This window comes from Neolamprologus brichardi, chromosome 9 (assembly GCF_056152115.1).
Source record: "Neolamprologus brichardi isolate AB-2024 chromosome 9, ASM5615211v1, whole genome shotgun sequence".
Classification (NCBI taxonomy): Eukaryota; Metazoa; Chordata; class Actinopteri; order Cichliformes; family Cichlidae; genus Neolamprologus; species Neolamprologus brichardi.
This window is the reverse complement of record NC_142112.1, coordinates 5,796,380-5,817,052: the sequence shown is the minus strand read 5'-3', so window position 1 is coordinate 5,817,052 and position 20,673 is coordinate 5,796,380. Positions and strand designations below refer to the sequence as shown.

At 41.2% G+C, this 20,673-nt stretch overlaps 1 protein-coding gene across 4 annotated transcripts in view; it reads right to left on the bottom strand.

Moving 5' to 3' along the window:
- Positions 1-20,673, bottom strand: part of hecw1a (HECT, C2 and WW domain containing E3 ubiquitin protein ligase 1a) — a 101,265-nt gene that overhangs the window by 44,894 nt on the left and 35,698 nt on the right. For all 4 annotated transcript variants that reach the window (XM_087845838.1, XM_087845841.1, XM_087845837.1 and 1 more), the window contains 2 exons: positions 15,883-15,958; positions 12,547-12,716 (listed from right to left, as the gene is read on the bottom strand). In XM_087845838.1, the coding sequence (XP_087701964.1) occupies positions 12,547-12,716; positions 15,883-15,958 (246 nt within the window). The remainder of the gene's footprint in view (positions 1-12,546; positions 12,717-15,882; positions 15,959-20,673) is intronic.

Below are 20,673 nucleotides of genomic sequence, written 5' to 3'. Positions count from 1 at the left end.
TTCACACCCATCACAACAATTATTCAGTCTATAATTGATGCTTTCATGAAACACAGAGGCTTTACAGCAAATGGTGAACACTGTTTATGCTCAAGAGGAGGAAGGGCAAATCAGACTTTGCTTTGGTTTGCTGGATTTCTTTTGCAAACTTTGCATTTCTGATCAGTTTTGGAGAATCCAGAAAAGGGCAGGCTTTTTTAGGTATATATTAGCAAAGAAATGCTCTCTTAAATGGCCTTTAAGCCATTCACATGATCTTCACAACCACAGCATGCTTTTAAGTCACTGAAGTCAAAACAAGGGTGTGTTTCTTTGGAGCGTGCTGGCAGAACATGTCAAGAAAGGAAATAACACGCTGATGTCCATGGACTCTACAGCCAGTCCTTGACTCCAAAAGATTTTCATACAAGTATTAAAACCAGCCCTTAATGAAAAATGATAAAACTATTAACTACGAAAAAAAGTTAATTTCACTGTTTAAATAGCATAAATAAACATTTTACTTTTTATTTACTGTTTAACATTTATTTACAAGGTCATTTACGTTCTGAGACTACAGGATACGATGTAGGAACAGCAGTTTTTGCTCGGTGCTGTGTTCTTGTAAAGTACCATCCATATACACTTATTCACGAATTCAAAATCCTGCTCCTCACATACAAGGTCTTAAATAATCAGGCCCCATCTTATCTTAATGACCTTGTAGTACCATATCACCCTATTAGAGCACTTCGCTCTCGCTCTGCAGGCCTACTTGTTGTTCCTAGAGTATTTAAAAGTAGAATGGGAGGCAGAGCCTTCAGTTTTCAGGCCCCTCTTCTGTGGAACCAGCTTCCAGTTTGGATTCGGGAGACAGACACTATCTCTACTTTTAAGATTAGGCTTCAAACTTTCCTTTTTGCTAAAGCATATAGTTAGGGCTGGACCAGGGGACCCTGAATCCTCCCTTAGTTATGCTGCAAAAGACGTAGGATTCCCATGATGCATTGAGTTTTTCCTTTCCAGTCACCTTTCTCACTCACTATGTGTTAATAGACCTCTCTGTATTGAATCATATCTGTTATTAACCTCTGTCTCTCTTCCACAGCATGTCTTTTATCCTGTCTTCCTTCTCTCACCCCAACCGGTCGCAGCAGATGGCCCCGCCCCTCCCTGAGCCTGGTTCTGCTGGAGGTTTCTTCCTGTTAAAAGGGAGTTTTTCCTTCCCACTGTCGCCAAAGTGCTTGCTCATAGGGGGTCATATGATTGTTGGGTTTTTCTCTGAAACGCCTTGAGGCGACTTTTGTTGTGATTTGGCGCTATATAAATAAAATTGAAAATTGAATTGAATTCTCCCTCTTCTTTCTCAGCAGCAGATTTTACATTTTTTGGGTTTTCCTTCTCTTAATATCTTAGCCAAGTCTCTGTATATCCATGTGTGTTTAGGTGATTGGAAGCTCCAGGCTTGAACTTCCTTTTTCCTGCAAGTCCAGTCGGACATGATGAAATGAAACCTGAAGGGGTGACACTAAAGTTTGATTGGATTAGTGTGTGTGTGTCTGTGTCTGTGTGTGTGTGTGTGTGTGTGTGTGTCGTGGCTGCTACATTACATTCTATCTGCTTTACTCTGCTACCCTTGCCAGTGTCTCAGACAATGACTAAAGTGCTGATCGTGTTGGCTGCTGTTTTTCCGATCTGTTCCACTCACTGTGTTCTTGTGTGTCCCTGATAGTTCTTTTGTGGGAAGGACAGAAGGAAAAACATATTCACTCAAGAAATGAGAGCAGAACAATGTAAAATGGATCTGACTGCATGGGATAAAATGAAGTGGCAAATGCAGGAAAATGAAAACCAGGAAAAAAAGAGTTGGCTGTGGAAATCTGTGTGCAGAGAGATAAATGAGGAGGATTAAATGGAGAACGAGTGAATCATTTACAAGAGCAGGCGCAGGCAGAGGAAGGTGCCAGTGGGATTGCACAGGATGGATGGGAGGTGGATGTGGGGTAATGTGGGTATCATGTAAATAATTACATGTTTTATCACAGCAGAAATAGCTCATAGAAACCAAGTTCAAGGGGAAACAACGCCATTGAGGTATATATAGAGTGCTGTATATTCTGAATGTACTGTATTTTAGAGTAGAGAGTAAAGTTGCTCTGGGTCATTCATCCATCCATTCTCATAGGCTTATACTTATCAGCGCCATGGGGGCTGCGGTTCATGTATTTTTAAATAAGAATCCCACAAATCCTTGACTCTAAATGTCACATAATTCAGCCCTCCTTGTCTGTCAACATCTTTCAGAGTTATATGTTAAAGATTTAGGCTGAGCTCACAGCTGCCTTCTGCATTTCACCAACTACCAGGCCAGAGCCCCCCAACTCTGACAGACCATCACCCTTCACAGAGTGCTGAGCCATCTGGAAAACAGAAAGAGCTAAATGTGGATGCTCTTCGTGGACTACAGCTCAGTGTTCAACACTATAAACCCAGACATCCTCACCACCAAACTGGACCACCTTCAGATCCCGCTGCCACCTGCTCCTGGATCAAAGACTTCCTAACCAACCGGCCTCACTCAGTCAGCCCCACCTCTCTCCCCCACTCTCTCTCAGCACCAGATCCCCGCAGGGAGGCGTTCTCAGCCCCCTTCTGTACACTTATGACTAGGGATGGGTATCGTTTAAGTTTTATCTGATACCGGTGCCAAACCGGTACTTTTGAAACGGTGCCGGTGCGTAAACGGTGCTCAAACCGGTGCTTAAAGAACGGAGAACACAAACTTTGTCCAAAAACCTCTCATGTTCAGCTGTTTTTTTGTAAAAAGATAACAATGTTAGCCTTTTCTGCAGCTATAGGGCATATATGGTATCACTCTTGGCTGGAAGCAGTGCTTAATCAATGGAAAAAACACAAACTTTGTCCAAAAACCTCTCATGTTTAACTGTTTTCCACTTTTTCTTTGGTCATTTTAGCCTTTTTGGACAGGGTGAAGGGAGTATCTGCCATCAAACAAGAAGACAGCCGCATGTAGCTTTGATGATGTTTGCTAGTTCACCTTACATCAACGTAAAATACACACGGACAACATTAAGCTACTCACGCAGAGAAGAACGGCTGCTGCTGCATCATCATCCTCATCATTTCTGCTACACTGGCAGGGCTAGGGGCCAGGACTCTCCTCTTCGGGTTTTTGTGGGATGTTGCAAACTCCGGGTCCGATAACAGGCACCACACCCGCAGTAGATGCGCTCGGTGTGAGGTCTCGCAGCAAGCTATCAAATACGGTGCATTTCTCGGCTTTTAAAAAAAACGCTATGCATTGCCAGGTGTTTCATCAGATTCGAGGTGTTACCTCCTTTGACAGTATCACAGTATCAGCTTAAAGCACTTGTTGCAGGCTGCTGAGTTTGCATCTTTTGCTGTGAAGTACAGCCAGACTTTGACCGCTTCGCCTTGGGCATTTTTAATCTGTAGCTCTGCTCTAAAAGAACGTACGTACCTGGACCCGCCTACTATCCTCGGAAACGTAAAATGATTGGCTAGAATCTAAAGTGTATCACAGCTCAGGAAAAAAAAGCACCGAAATGTGCGCTGCTTTTCGGTCTGGTTACTACCGTTTATGACAAAACCGGTGCCATCATGGCACCGGATACCGGTACCCATCCCTACTTATGACTGTAAACCAACCCACCCAAACAACGTCATCGTCAAGTCTACCAATAACACCACCATGGTTGGGTTCATCTCTGATTGACAGCGTACAGAGGTTGAGTCTCACAAAAAAAAGGCAATTCTATTCTATTTTATTTGTACAGCTCCAAATCACAACAACATTCACCTCAAGCCAAAAAAATGCTCTTTTCATTTCAGCACCACAAATCCACAACGCAGGAGGAGCTGAAGCGTCTCGACATGAGGCCATTGATCCCTACAAGGTCATACAGAGCAGGTTCACTGGGCTGTCCACTGTATTTAAAGTAAGTGGTTATAAAACAGTGAATGTTAAGGAGCTGGCAAATAGACAGCAGCCAGATTAATTACCTTAATCTCAGTTTTTTGTTAATTGATTAGAATCAAGCCAAAATTAGCAATCTTGCTTGGTCAGGCAGGCTAATCGTCCCACTTTAATGTGACTGATGAACTGGGCTCCTGTCCTGAGGCTGTCTTATCCAGGTAACTTTGGTTTCTGTACTACAAAGTTGGTTTATTTCTCACAGGTGTAAACTGCCATGTGATAGAACTACAGATCTATAGGTATGAAACCACTGCCTACTGACAAATCAATTGTCCAAAAACTAGAGGCACCATTCCTGGGCAATCTCTTGAACCTCTGGAGAGAGTCGAAGGGTCCAAAGTTTTCCAGTAGCATCTAAAGTCTTTGTTTCCCCTGATGAACATCTGCAATAAGAAGATTCTTACAAACACCTTAATTCATTTTTTTTCTTTTTCTGTTGCCAGGAAATAATTATCAGTTTTATAGACATGAACAGTGTCCCTGTTAAAGCGCTAGGCAACAGAACATTAGACACCAGGTTAGGTGTGAAATTCAAGTGAATGTAGGGGTATGTTTCTACTTCTTCACACAGTGCTTACAACATTCGCTCTTGCGCTGGTGCCATTAGCTAACGATCCTGACCCTATTCTGTAGCAGAATCCGTCTAGTGGTAGATCATCACAATCTTCCAGTGTCATTGTGCTAACTTGCCAGTGTTTGTTACAGCCCTCAGTTTATTTAAGTGTTTTTAACTGTGTATTGTAGGTTCTTTGCTCTTGGGTCCTCCACCTGTTTTTCATCTTGACTACCCTTCCTGTCTACTACTTCTTCAGTCCCTCCACAGTTAGTTGGAGCTGTTTAAAAGCGTTATTCATGGAAGCTGTGGATTTTTGTTTTGGGGCGACCGGGGTTCAGGGGGGTTGGGAAGCGTATCTGTAACTGGAAGGTCGCCGGTTCGATACCTCTCTGTCCTGGTCGTTGTGTCCTTGGGCAAGACACTTCACCTACCGCCTACTGGTGTTGGCCAGAGGGGCCGATGGCGCGATATGGCAGCCTCGCTTCTGTCAGTCTGCCCCAGGGCAGCTGTGGCTACAACTGTAGCTGCCTCCACCAGTATGTGAATGAATAGTGGCATTGTAAAGCGCTTTGGGTGCCTTGAAAAGCGCTATATAAATCCAATCCATTATTATTATTATTATTATTTTGTGAGCAGCTAGCCATGGCCTGGAAGTTACTGTTAGTTACATGTGTTTGCTCATGTCATTTGCTTCTATCCTTCTTCTATTGTTTGCTGTTTTGTTTACATCCCTAGTTTATTACTTGCCATTGTATATGTTCTGTAGCCTGTTTTGTTGATTGACTTGGACGTTAAAACCGTTACATTCAGGTCAACCTCTGTTCGCCTGACTTTTTAGCCGTTAGTTCAACCTTTAATTGTTACTAATGGTTTCTTACTCTGCTCTAGTTTAATCAGGCTTCATTTTAAAACACAATTATCTGTTAACAGAGAATTGCACACCTTTATATAAACAACAGAGTCTGCTTCTACAGACAGGAAGCCATATTAAACATTCAGGTTTGATTCAAAATTGTGTCTCATCCAGCGCAGTGCTGGACTGCAGTATGGAAAGTCTGCTGGATGAGCCAGCATGTTCCATTAGAGTTGACACAGTACATCACTGCCAAGCTGAGCAGCTCGCTCAAAATGGGATCAGTTTGGAAAAAGGAAAGTGACTTAGAGCTGAGTGGATGCTGTCAACTGGGACACCACATTAAATCTCTGCATGAGTCTCCTGAGGGACATAATAAAGATAGAGACTGTGCCACAGGACATCCTGAGACACGTACTGCGATCAGTGGAGCTTGTGCACAAATCACAGGGTCACAGCACAGTTATGCCTGTTCTATCCAGATCATGTAGAAGAACAGTGCTGATTGACGTCACCTCATTTATAATCTCCTATTGAAACAATGGTTACTGCTTATTCACATTTTGTATTGTTCACAACGCAGTCCCTAAACCATGTCAAATATCTGGCTACCTCATTTCAAATGTAATTGAATTCTAAAGTTACTTTTAGTTACTTAAGGTCGCTTTGTGTAATACATCTGCTGGAATCCTGCTCTGAGGATCTAACTATGTGCTCTGACACATTTCTATATAAACATGAATCAGGATTACATGTATTTGTGTGTAGACCTTTGTCTCCATAGACATATACTTCAGAGGGTTTGGCTCCCTGAACAATATGACAGCCATGTTGACACCTGACTCCAATGAAAAGGGAGCAATTCATGATATATCAATACTTTAATGCGTTGCTTAAAAATGAAGCCAATCTTGTTCTCTGATTTAATGTGTTTTTAAATGCACATAGTAAAGCAGGGTATGCTTACGGGCTGTTACGTCCCTCTGCAGCCCCTAACCTCCCCAATGTTTTCAGCTGGTGCTAATTGGCCACACCTAGTCAGGTGTGGATAAAAGCATACCTGAGCTCACTTGTCTTTGCCTTGGTGGCAACAGCCCTTTTAGCCAACCTGGTTTTCCATGTTAAGATAAAACCTCTGCTCACCGACACTCTGGTGTTCGTCCCTTTTTTATGTTGCGGCTTTTGAGCCGGGTCGTAACAAAAGCATATAATCAGTTCCTCTGTTAGAGCTACTCCCTGCTTGTGATGTCTGGATACAAAAACAAAGGAATAAATCTAAAAAACAAACAAACAGATTTAACGCTAAAACTGAGCAGAGGGACAAATGCCTTCATGTCGAGGCTTCATCTTTGTCTTAACTGTGTTGGGCATGATTCACTCTACCATGTAAAAGATCCTTCTTACTGTGTTTAAAAGATTCTGTATATGTAATACCAGTGTAGAAAAGGCTTCATGCATAGTGTAGTAGCCACATAGACTCTATGATGATAAGGTAGTGTGTGTATGGTGTTGCATGTCTATTCCAGTGATTACAGTTGGCACGCATGTGTCATGGTCCTGGGTCGGTGACCCAGCGCTTTAAGTTTATTATTATCATTTTCTAGTTTATTATTATGATGATTATTATTGTTTGAGTTCTCTTCGGTCTGCCTCTGAGTCTGTGTCTGTATCTCTGTCTGTCTATGGTGTCACCCCTCTGTTTGTGAATCTGTCTGTTCAGTTCAGCGTCTTGTCTGGTTCCCTGTGTCTGAGTTTCCTGTTTTATTGTGAAGGTCTGTGTCTTATGTGAGTGTGCTCAGTTTACGTTTCCCCTGTCTCGTCAGCTGTGATTTCTCCCAGGTGTGTTCCCCCCCTGTCTCTCATCCCTTGATTACTGTGGTCTGTGTATTTAAGCCCTGTGTTTCTCTGTGTCAGTGTCGCGTCGTACCCTCAACTAGCTGTGTGTTCTGCGTCCATGTTTCTAGTGTTTAGTCACCTGCTCCAGTTTAGTGTTTCTTTTCTAGTGTTTCAGTTCTCAGTTCCTCTGTTACGACCTTCGTTTGTCTTTTAGTGAGTTTATTTAGTACGAGGTTTCTCCCAGCAATAAAGCTGCGCTTTAAGTCTCACTTCCATGTCTGAGTTCTGCATTTTGGGTCCACCACTCCTGCTTGCCTGCCTGCCACACAGCCAACCATGACAGCATGCCCCGTTTGAGGTGTTTTTGAGGAATGAGTAGGAAATATATTCACCTGGTTACCGGTCTGGTGACATGGAGAATGGGTGCATGTCACTTGCCTTTCCTAGAGCTCATGCAATAAAATGATCAATGGAAAATGTTTGGAAACTGGATCATTTGTTTAAGCGTGAGTCAAGCAAAGTACTCCCTACTTCAGCACAGTGGTTTAACTGGTATCAAGTCACTTCACACTAGTGCAACTTCTTTCTTCAGGTGAGAGTCAAAATGAAGATATATTGCCTGCAAGAGTGCTAATGAGCTACCATTAGTGATTTTGGTGTGGATGCAAATCACTTTCTGTGAAACTGTGATACAAGACACTAAACTGGGAGGATGATGCGCTCTAGGATGGGCTGTCTGGTAAATGTCTGGGTGGTTATTGGAATGTGTCCCACACACATGATCCTTTTTCTCTTGCCGTGGAAAACGTAACATATTTTGCACGAGTGGGGAAATTAAATGTAGCAGACTCTTTTAACATTAACATATTTTGTTTGTTTTTTACATTCTTTGTGTTCTGTTTTCCTACTCCGTTTTCATTTGCTTTGTCCACAACAGATTGTAGAGTAATTTCCAGAAAGTCTACAATAATTAGGTGCTTCTGCTTTTCACAAAGCAAACACTGATTTTCACCCTAACTATCCTTTCTGGTGCTGTACGGGCAGCAGGACGTTTTCCTTTGTAAATGCTTCTGTTGTTTCAACAATAAGAGAAATTATATAATACGACAATTTGGGGAATTAAGAGAATTTTGATTCTATTCAGCTGTGTTCCCCAAGTTTCTCCACTCTGGCCTAATCTTTATTTAAACCCTCAGTTTGCTGTGTGCCCTGTGTGAGCTGTATAACTGTAGGTGCTTCCAGCTTATCAGTCACTCAGTCAGTTCCTGGTTTCTGTCTAGTCAGAGTTAAACTCTCGTCTTGAGAGTCCTGTATTGGGTTTCACCTTCTCCTGCCAAACAGTGTCATATGACAGTTGGAGCCAGCTGGTATTGTCCATGCTTCACCTTTGCTAATTCAGGTGCTGGACTTCACCATGTTTTTGATTTGGGGCCTTTTGGATGATTTTCAGAGAACTAAAATATTTATTAATAACAGCTGTGGCTACAATGTAGCTGCCATCACCAATGTGTGTGAATGTGTGGATGACTGAATGTAGTGTAAAGCGCTTTGGGGTCCTTAGGGACTAAGTAAAGTGCTATACAAATACAGGCCCTTTACCATTTTATATTTACCATTGGTACTTTCAACTGCTTCTTTAAGAGGTCGTCACAGTGGATGTATCCACATCTTTGATTGGGTGCAGATTCTAGACCAGACGCCCTTCCTGATGCTAACCTTGAGACATTAGCCTCACTTGACCTCATGACACTGGGTTTGTCTCCTTACTTAGGATCTTCTATGTATAAGGTGGCTGTGTTAACCACTGCACCACATAGCCACAAGTCATTAATAATATTAATGATTAATAGAATTTATTTTCCTGACTTTTTTGTGATACACCATCCAGAATTTGCTTGAATAACTTACATTTTGCTCACTGTATTATTGTATTATTATTGTATTATTATTGTATTACCCGTCATGATTCAACCAAAACTAACAGATTTTCAGGCTAAATTTCTTCAAACTTCACTGAAAATAAGACCAGAAGCATTTAGGTTGACTAAACGTAGTACATGTTTGGACCGGAAATAGTTTCTCCCACAAAAAAGAAGAAATGATTCTGTAAATTCATGGAAAGATTCAGAGTCAGTGTGATTCAAACTGAAAACCTTTGAGCTTTTTCATAATCATTTTGCTTTGATTGTACAGATTTGACTCTTCTCATACTGGTTTTCTGTCTCTTTTCACTGTTTTTTTTTAATGATTTTATTGTCTTTCGTGTTACATGCCATCCAGTAATGATGATTTCGTGTCTTTCTGCACACATTTTGAACATCCCATTTGCATCCATTTGTGTTCATTTAAAATCTATTTTTAGTTCCATCCAGTTCCAGTTTTGTTTTTTTGTTTTTTGCTTATTTGCAGTCGTTCTGCATTTAACTGCATACATTTTTCTTCACTGCCTTCTGCAGTTTCTGGTCATATTTCCCTTTTATATTTGTCTGTTTTTACAATTGCACAATCCTTTTATTTGTTTTTGTAATTTGGGTGCCTTTGTATCAGTTCTTGTATCGGTTTCTTGTCAAACAGCATTGTCAACACACTTCCTATTATCACTACATTAATGGTAAATTTTTGTGGCTCAAAGAGTTGGGAGTTCGTCTTGTAACCGGAAGGTTGCCGGTTCGAGCCCCGGCTCGGACAGTCTCGATCGTTGTGTCCTTGGGCAAGACACTTCACCTACCGCCTACTGGTGATGGCCAGAGGGGCCGATGGCGCGATATGGCAGCCTCGCTTCTGTCAGTCTGCCCCAGGACAGCTGTGGCTACAACTGTAGCTGCCTCCACCAGTGTGTGAATGTGAGAGTGAATGAATAGTGGAATTGTAAAGCGCTTTGAGGGCCCCAAAAAGCGCTTTATAAATGGAATCCATTATTATTATTATAAATAAATAAGTAAGTGAAATTGTATATATGTAACACATTTCAAGATAAAATCACAAAGTGCTTCACAGAAGCTGGAACATAAAAAAACATCAACCAAAGGCAAGTTTAAAAAGATGAGTTTTTTTAAGTCTGCAGATCTCAAACTCAACGGGAGAGAGTTCCAGAGGCTCTGTCACGTTTTTTTTTTTAATCTGGTGTGCTGGCCTGCAAGCCCTGGTCACAAGAGCTTAGGCACCTGCTGGGAATATAAATACACCGATATGATAGGGCTGTGCGATGTGACCAAAATCTCATATCCCGATATAAAACATTTCTCAGCCAATAACAATATAATTCACAAAATAGTCAATTTTCTGTAAATTCTGTGAACCTCTGGCAACTTCACTTGTGTGAAATGTTTTCCGCTGAGCGTCGTGTACCTGGAGTTGAGTGTTTTGACCGATGCATGAAAGTATATATTTTTAGATATGTTTTCTTTGTGAGTATTTATTACACGGTGTGCTGCGAAAAAGCCTGTTCTAAGGTTTATTTTGAGCATCTGACGGCTCTCTTTTGCTTCACATCCGTAAACTATCTCTATATTCTTTCACTTGACTCTTGCATAGGTGGTATGAGAGGTTTGTCATGTTTGAGTCTGTGGTGGGGACGGTTTCCTGCATAATTTGTACATTAGTGCAGTTTTCTGGTCCGTGTTTAGGAATAAAGTCCTCAATTTGTTTTGAATGGTCCTTCTGTTTTTCAGCATTCATTTTAAGATGGCAGGGAGGCTGAAGCCTATCCCAGCTGTCATACAGCAAGAGGCTATATCCTGATTAGACCACCAATCTATAGCAGCACAAATAAACAATGGATAATATATCGTTACATTCCTTTAATGAAAGCTGTTTCCATCTTTCACAGAAAGTCACTAGAAAACACTTGTTGTTGTTATCCACTGTATTGGCGGCTAAGCTTAAGTTTAACGCAGACATTCTCTAAGGAGAGTTGGTCTGTATCACAAACACAAACAGCATGTACTTGTGCGTGAACCACCACAATCTGGTCTAAATAGGAAACAATGCCTTTATGCCAGCATTCATTAGATGAGAATAACATCAAACATGGAGACATGTGAAAGCTAAAAAGAATGGAATATAAAAACAAGCGAAAATATCTCTATGAACTAAATCTTTGAAGATTAAACTGTAGATCAGGTGATGGTGTTTCCATCTTTGAAATGCTGCTTTTAAAGCCGGAGGTGATAGAAGTAGTGTACTGTTTAACCCTTTAAGACCTACCATAGAACCAAGTCCGCCAGAGCTTATATTATATTTTTACATGCTGTGGAGCCATTTTTGGGAGCATTTCAAGTTGCTATACATCAATACAACCATTATAGCCCAGATTTTAATAATATGTCTGCATTAAGTACATAATAATTACATAAATTGCAAAAAAGTGCAATAAACTACAAAAAAATTGAAAATCGTTTTTGTTTTTTTAACATATATTTCTAGTTAGAGAAATTTAAGAGGCTTATCCCTCAAAACTGTAAATACAAAAAAGTTGCACAAAATAGTTTCCCACCACAGGAAATTTATTTTAAGTGTCTTCATAGTTTTATTTTTGAAATACACCAATTTTTATATACTGCAGGAAAAACGAAAATAAATATTATAATGCAAATTTGCAAAAAAGCAGCATATGCATCAAAATAAACTATTTCCAGCAGTGCAATATGAGTCCTAAGCATCCCAGAAACGACACAGAAAGTCATAAAGTCAAAGATAACTTTTAAAAACACCAGTATAAGCTCGTGAGGCTATATGGTAAAAAAAACCGACATTTCCGCGAAAATGAGGTCACTTCCGGTTTCGGGCAGGTCATGGCGGACATGCGATAGTTCGCGCTGACGTCTATTCCAACGTAGGAAGTGTTATGAACAGCTGATCGGATCGGCAAAGCGTGTTTCTGGAATATTATGTTTTTGTTGCTGCAAGCGCTTTTTATGCAGTTTTTGCAAAGCTATATGTGGAAGGAAACTGTGACCGAGGACAAGCTGATGGCATAAGATGTAAGTACAACTCCTCCGGTTTCATATGCAAAAAAAATTATTGCGCTAGCTTACGTGGTTGCAGAGCTACCGGGATTTAAAAATAGTTATGCAAAACAGAGCGTGCTGCTCTGACCGGCTTTAAAGGGTTAAACAATGCACATTCATTTCCTCCTGGTTAAGTCAAACTTACTCAAAACATGTGATTGACTTTAGGTTTCCTGCTTTAAGCCTGCATTTTGCAGGAAAGGCCAAGGATGGATACTGATACTGTCATTTAAACACTTTGAGAGTCTAAAGATGCATGCAAGCAACACACAGGAGAGAAATTGCGAAGGCTTGCCTCTGTGCTCCACTTAGGGTTGACAGTGTTGCAGACCACTCCGGAGCGTTTCTCCTGGCCGTGGTGTGGCAGAGACGGGAAGATGCTGTGCTTTCCGGGCTGAATGGACAGCTTCAGGTATGGGTCTGGATTGAAGAACATCCCCTTTTTCAGTCCCACTGCCTGGAGGTCTGAAGATTCACACACACAGTTTTGTAAAATTGGGAAGACACACATGTGTCTGGTTTCTATTAGTCTGTGATTCAGATGTTCATTTAGTCAAAGCTACAGTTTGTTTAGACGAAGTATTTTTAGAGGTAATACGTTTAGAAAAATTCTCACCAGACAAAACCAAAGATATACAAACTCTGAATAAAGGGATCATTTGCAGTTTCTGAACCCTGCTGTGCTCCTGGAAACACTCACAGCTTTAGCTCAGCCTTACTGATCTACACGTCAGCACAATTACATCACAGGAGTCCACAGTGAGCATAAAACACATTGTTTAAAAATATTCTAAGAATTAAAAATCAGCACAAATGGACAGCTGGGACACTTCCCCTCTATAGCACAAATAAAGGTTTTACTCTGGACAGAAAAACTAAAACAGGAGGCTGCCCAGTCTGGTCTTAAACTACAAAGGGGGGAAAAACATGAATTACATAACCACAGAAAGGAGTGACGTCTGAGTTACCCCAAATTAAAATAACATCAAATAGGCAGCAGAGAAATCACTACAAGTCCAGACTGCCTTGATACGAGACCATTAACACATCAAGGTCACGTGCTCACCTGGGGGTTTGCACAGATTCACAAATGTAACCGTGGTGGAAAACTGGCATATCTGGGCTTTCTCTGTGTTCCATTTTTTTCCTTCTAATAAAACAGACATTCCAGTTACAGACGCTGCACACAGCCTTTGAAGGTAATATATGATTTACATAACCTGGATGTTCCCCTGCAGAGAAAAATCAGGCAGTGCTCAGCTGCAGATGGAGAGCACAGAGACATGCTGTGGCTCATCCTCTGAAGTCAGTATATGATAATAGTAATATAGATATAATCTAGATAATGTGGAAGAACACTTTGAAGCTAATCTCACCATTTTCTAATAACAACAGGCTAACATTCATGTTAGCTTAGTGATTCATCCTGAACACCAAGTAAACAGCTTTCTGCTCTCGGCCAACTTCAGCTTGCAGAAATCCTGGAGATGATGTTTAGAAACATCAGGTCTAAAACAAGTGTGGGAGTATTGAGGACCCAAAGGCAAACGAGTGCAGTGAAAATGCAGCTTTTATTAGGCTGATGCAGTGTCCAATAATTCCAGTTCAAATCATCCTAGAAACTCGTGCTGAGAGGACGTCACATAGTGTGCTGAGCACTGCAACAGCGACACAGACAGACTTCCTACGACTGTCTTATTGACATCTTTTAATGATTTAATGCATCATTTCAAGTACTTTGAGTTGCCTTTCTGGAAAATACTGAAATACTGTACTGGCTGCAGTGGCTGAAGACTGAAGTAATGCATCCGTTGTACACTGCAGCATGACTGTCACTTACTGTTAGAAATTGTAAAACTTTTGTTTACAGAGAATAATGGAAAATATGGAACAGGCTGTACTTATGTTTCACATTCACAACATCCTGTGACCCTTGGAAATACTGTGACAGAGCGGAAAACACTTTCTTCACTACATACAAATACATGACAGCAAATATACGGTAGTGTAGGGATGGGTATCGTTTAGGTTTTATCCGATACCGGTGCCAAACCGGTACTTTTGAAACGGTGCCGGTGCTTAAACGGTGCTCAAACCGGTGCTTAAAGAATGGAGAACACAAAATTGGTCCAAAAACCTCTCATGTTTAACTGTTTTTTTGTAAAAAGGTAACTATGTTAGCCTTTTCTGCAGCTATGGGGCATATATGGTATCACTCTTGGCTGGAAGCAGTGCTTAAACAATGGAAAAAACACAAACTTTGTCCAAAAACCTCTCATGTTTAACTGTTTTCCACTTTTTCTTTGGTCATTTTAGCCTTTTTGTCCAGGGTGAAGGGAGCATCTGCCATCAAACAAGAAGACAGCCGCATGTAGCTATGATGATGTTTGCTAGTTCACCTTACATGCATTAATGTAATTACGTGGTTAGCCTACTCAACGTAAATTACACACGAACAACATTAAGCTACTCACGCAGAGAAGAACGGCTGCTGCTGCATCATCATCCTCATCATTTCTGCTACACTGGCAGGGCTAGGGGCCAGGACTCTCCTCTTCGGGTTTTTGGGGGATGTTGCTAACTCCGGGTCGATAACAGGCACCACACCCGCAGTAGATGTGCTCGGTGTGAGGTCTCGCAGCAAGCTATCAAATACGGCGCATTTCTCGGGTTTTAAAAAAACGCTATACGTCGCCAGGTGTTTCATCGGATTCGAGGTGTTACCTCCTTTGACAGTATCACAGTATCAGCTTAAAGCACTTGTTGTAGTTCTGCTCTAAAAGAACGTATGTACCTGGACCCGCCTACTATCCTCGGAAATGTAAAATGATTGGCTAGAATCTAAAGTGTAGCACAGCTCAGGAAAAAAAAAGCACCGAAATGTGCTTTTCGGTCTGGTTACTACCGTTTATGTCAGAACCGATACCAGTACCCATCCCTACGATAGTGTGTGCAAAACACAAAAGCAGTGTCTTTATAATGTGATGCAATACAACCTGTGAACGAGTAAGTGTGATTAAATCACCCACACGCAAACACTCTTTTTATAAAATAGATATTTTGTTATGTTTTACAGAGACTGAGAGCCTGAATGAAGCACAGTTAAAGGTTTACAGTGGTACGAACCCCTGAGCCTCCATAAAAACATTGTTCCTAACGTACTGCACGAGCCTCTGTCAGAACTGTCACAAGAACATAATGGTGTTAGCTGAGAAAGCTGTTAACTTGGTGATGAACTCTGATGTCAAAATGCTTCGGATTAACATAACGAGTTATTCCAAACTGCCTGGATTATATCGATATTACTTTGCATGTACTCACTCCAGAGATGAGCCACAGGGATGTGTAACCATGCTGTTCTCTCTCTGCAGCTGAGCTCTGGCTGACTTTTCCCAGCAAAACCTTCAGCATGTAGCAGCAGCTTATTTAAACCGTCTATTAACCTTCATAGGCAACTGTGGAGCTAAAACTGTTTTCTCATGACGAGCTGTTCTGTGTATCTTCTGTTTTGTTGAACGGCACAGGAATGCAGAGGAAGCCCAGAATTTTTACTATATATTCTAGTTTGGATGTACACATTTGTAAAGTTACACACAAGTCACTGTACTGTAGCTGAAGTGAAGCAGCCTACCTGACAGGTTAAAGTTAATAAGTCTTCTGTTGCCCAATCCATGGTTGACTTCAGGACTGACCACTGGCTTCAGTATCTGGACGCACACACACAGATGTGAAGAGTTAATAGGTGTTCGTAAACAAAAAGAACACGGTCAGAGAAACGTAATGATGCATGCGCGTTTAGGCCTGCTTCATTTCAACAGTGTTTGCTAAAGCTCCACTGTCAGTGAGGCCGACAGATCAATACTCTGTCCTCATAGTCCTGGAAATGGAGGGGAGTGTAAAGACTCCCATCGTTCATCTGCTTTAACATATAGCACCCATGTTTGACTTCCCTTACATACCAAAGCAATAGGAAAAGGATTGTAAGGATATCCAAGCTGTTTCCTACCAAATTATTAAAGTCAAAAAGCTTATGTTAAATAAGTTTTGTTTTTTTGAGGACAGAAATGAAGACGGATTTACTACGTTTAGAGCATGTGGTTAAGAAAATGTTGAATTAATTTACAAAATATCTGTATATCACAAGCACTTGATGCTACAACAGCTGAGAAATGACAAGAGCTAACAGCCGAGCAGCTGAGTGTGGCTGTAGATGGTAGTTCTAACCTCAGTCCTGATCAGTGCAAAAGTCTTGAGCCACCTCTCACTTCCCTATACACATGCCCTCAAGTTCTTTCAGTGTTTTCTTTTCTTTATCGCACTTGGAGACAGATAACAGTTTCAAATAAACAACCAGTAGTTTGAGGAGGCATCCTCGGTGGTTGGGCAAACAGATAATTCTTCATTGTATAGTATGATGTGACCCAGTCTTGTTGCAGTAAACAAAAGCTGATCAAATAGTTAGTCTGTGGAAACAAAATAATTATTGATGCTTATGGATTCAAAGGAAAAAGAATTTAGTAGCGCTGCCAAGTTTAAAGCATTAGTCAGGAGGCAGCACTGTGCTTAAACTGGACACTTAAATAAAGACAAGGTCTACTGAAACATAGGTTTACACAGATTTATGAGTTTTGTATTTACAGTTACACTTCTGTTCCATAAAAGCTTTTTTTTGTCAGGCTGTCAGAATTTTCCACAATGATACACAAAATGCTGCATCACTCTCAGTGCTTATGCAACTGACTGGAAACAAAACAGCAGAAACAATTCCAGCAGAGAAAACAACAAGATAAAGGGATGAAGGAAATGACAGATGTTTAGACCAATTCATTTTAATGAGATGCTAATCTGCCTTGCTGAGTACAGTTATGGAGAGAAGTGCCACCGTGGGTCTCTGCAGTGGGTCTAATCTCACGATAAACCAAATGACAAATGCATCCATCTGTAGCGCACTTTATATCATTTACCACCCACTTCAGAGAAAGACCAAACACTAAGACACTTTAAAAGTATAAAAGAAAGGAAAAGTATGTATAATTCATGAGCATCCTTCAAGTGTTGCAAGAATCTTAAATGTAAGACGAGACTGATTCTATGGAAATAACAGTACCCCTCTCCAACCATTGCAACCCCGAAAGAGAGCTTACATTTACAAAGTGCATCCCCATCTGATTGCAGGTCAGACACCCTGGTATTAAGATATTTTAATACACCCCACTGCCTTTGAAGACGGAAAGGCTGAGTGATCTAAATCAGTTAGCGTGGATGAGCAGAGAGACAGGGAGTGGGAGGGTAATGTTAAGTAGGTTATGTTAGTTCAGCGTTGAGAGTAGGGCTGGTGGGGGTGGACGGGGAACGCCATCGTCTAATGCTGATCTGTTGGCTGCATTTTATGGGACTGGTGCTTTTTGCACTTCAGTGAAAATGACCCAGGAAGTTGCTCTGACAGTGCATTTCATAAATGGAGAAGCATTTAAGTAAATGTGTTTTATCTTTTAGCTGAACTCTGCTCTTCAAAGAAAGTCATGAATTGTTGTTTGGATGTGGTGGTGGTGGGGGAGTGGGGGGGGAGGCAACACTTCATGTCGCAACCTAAAAAAACCTCAAGAACATCTAAGAAACAAAGTCACTGGCATCAGTATGGAAAGAGTTACAAAGGGACTCCAGATGATAGACATAACCATTATATAGTCACCCACAGGTTTCTGAAGCTTCAACATTATCACCTTTGCTTTCTTTTTTGAGACAAAAGTAACCATATTTGGACATATTTGGTGTTTTTTTGGTGATTTGGTTTTGTAGTTTGTAATTTTTCATCAATCGAGTATAATCAAGTAGGTCTCTGATTAAGAATAGAAAGGTAGTAATCTCATTAAGGTGCCAAAGAAAGACTTAGCTCATGTTCTATCAACAAAAGACCACCACTATCTGTCCTGACTCAGATATTCTTTAACAGAAAGAGCTGACTGATTGTTACCTCTGGGACCACTCTGCTAGTTTTTGCAAGACTCCACTAACCACGCAGGAAAACTGTGACATGTGATGAAAGTTCCCTCTACACATCAGCATTATAACTATGAGAAAGCAGCCAGGCCTACAAAGGGATGACATACAGAGTACTCCATGGACAACGAATCAAAAGTTCTTTTCAGGAATGGAAAAGAGACACACATGTGGGGCGATTGTGGCTCAAGAGTTGGCAGTTCATCTTGTAATTGGAAGGTTGCCGGTTCGAGCCCCGGCTTGGACAGTCTCGGTCGTTGTGTCCTTGGGCAAGACACTTCACCCGTTGCCTACTGGTGGTGGTCAGAGGGCCCGGTGGCGCCAGTGTCCGGCAGCCTCACCTCTGTCAGTGCACCCCAGGATGGCTACAAAGTAGCTGCCATCACCAGTGTGTGAATGACTGGATGTGTAAAGCGCTTTGGGGTCCTTAGGGACTAGTAAAGCGCTATACAAATACAGGCCATTTACCATGTTGTCTCCTTTCCTGTTCTGCTACCATGTCGAAGCTATGGCAGTAGGTACAAGGCTATACCTGGAGAATCCCAGTTGTCTAAGACAGTGGTCCAAGGAGAGCTTTTGCTGTTGACCTGTCTCAGGTAAGGCTAAATAAAACTATGCGATGCTAAAGCACAGCATTACAGCATCATCAAATAAACTTCTAAAGAAATGTATGTTTGGTCAATTTCTTTGTTGTAACAATGCTTCTTCACAATAAATCTTATACCAGTGGAAAGTCTGTTTATTTCCTCTTAAATAGTGCCAGGCTTGTAACGAAAATGCATTAAATGAATAAGGTCCTCAGCAGCATGAGAAAGAACCATGCACGGCTCCAACAGCCTGCCATGTCTTGCTCATGCTGTCACTGGCTTGGTTACACGCCGCTATCCCATTCTTCAACCAGCATTTCTCTCTTATGACAAATGCTCTTAAAGTACCAGTGTTTCTTGTCTCTTCGAACCTCAATCTTCCAATCAAACAAACAACACCAAGCAAGAGTCAATAGCAGAATGAGCTGTTTGGCACCAGAACACAAGATTTGGGAGATTTTTCATGGGTATAATTCTGCTGCTCAACCCATGAATGCTTGGAGTGCTCAGATAAAGTAGAAAAGCACTATTTACCATTTAGGTATAAGATTTATTGCCAAGAAGCATTGTTACAACAAAGAAAAAATGACCAAAAGCAAATGTCCTACTTTTTGTAATACATTTTTAACCACTGGCTAGGTTTTGTGCATAATATATCAGACAATGATCTACATATGACAATGATAAGCTGACTCTACATTTACTGCATCACAATCAATTTGACACGTCTATTAAGCTGATGCAAGTAAACCAAAGAGATGAACAGAAAGGAAACACATGAACAGGTTGGAATAGATATGTACAGTTACCCATGTTATCCAGCTTAGCCTTGTCCTCCTACCGCTCCTGTTAGGGTGACTGGGAGACAGTAGCCCCAGCTGGAGACACATGCCATCCATCACACACGTACACAAACAAACACAATGTCTTCTCTCTCTGCTGCATCTGACAGTTTCTGACTGGCGACAGTAAACAAGCTCAGACGATTCACTCTGTAATGCTATCCCGGCTCTCCATGTCCTTTCTTCTCGTCTCCAATTATTTTCCTTCTTCTTCTTGTGATGTGGGAGTCTCCAGCCGCATTAGCACTTGTCTCCAAATACCTGAATGACTTACCTGAACTGGACAGGATTTCTGCTCTCTCTACTTGTTCCCTCCCTTCCTGTCTTTTTTTCTGTGGTGGTTATTTTTATTCCTTTGTCCTCAGGAAGCAAGTACAGATCAGGTTCTAGGGCCATCAGCATTTCCAGGGTCCCACGGCAGCAGAATGGGAAGGGAAACATGGAAATCCAATCACCCTGTCGGGCACCCTCTTGATGACAGCAACTGACTGATACAGGCCTTAGGACAATGCTGTGTGATACACCGATGAATAATAGGATTGTTAAAAACACTGCATTTCTACATAATTACTGCTTATACAGTGTTCATGTAACAGGGTCATAAATCACATTGTTATAATTACCCAAAATGTGTCCTAAACCCCCAAACTGTTCCTTTTATACCTGACTTTTAGGACCTCCAAGCCTGTAGTTATGTTCATTATCAGTTAGAGCCCCTCCTCATTCTTTTCTTCTTCTTCTTTGGTGCAATCCTATAAATACAGTGTACCCCTTTTGCCTCTCCCCTTTTCTACAATTCCCCTGTGGGAGAGGTGGGTGTCATTTCTTTCCAACACTTTAAAACACACATATAATGCATATTTAGCCACCTGGATGTTTCTGATTGCGATTTTAGTTCAATTATTGTCATTATTAAGCCTGTTTTTGTTAGATGTTACAAGTGTGTAGTATGTGTGTATCATAAATGTGTTTTAGGCGCCATAAATGCTAGCA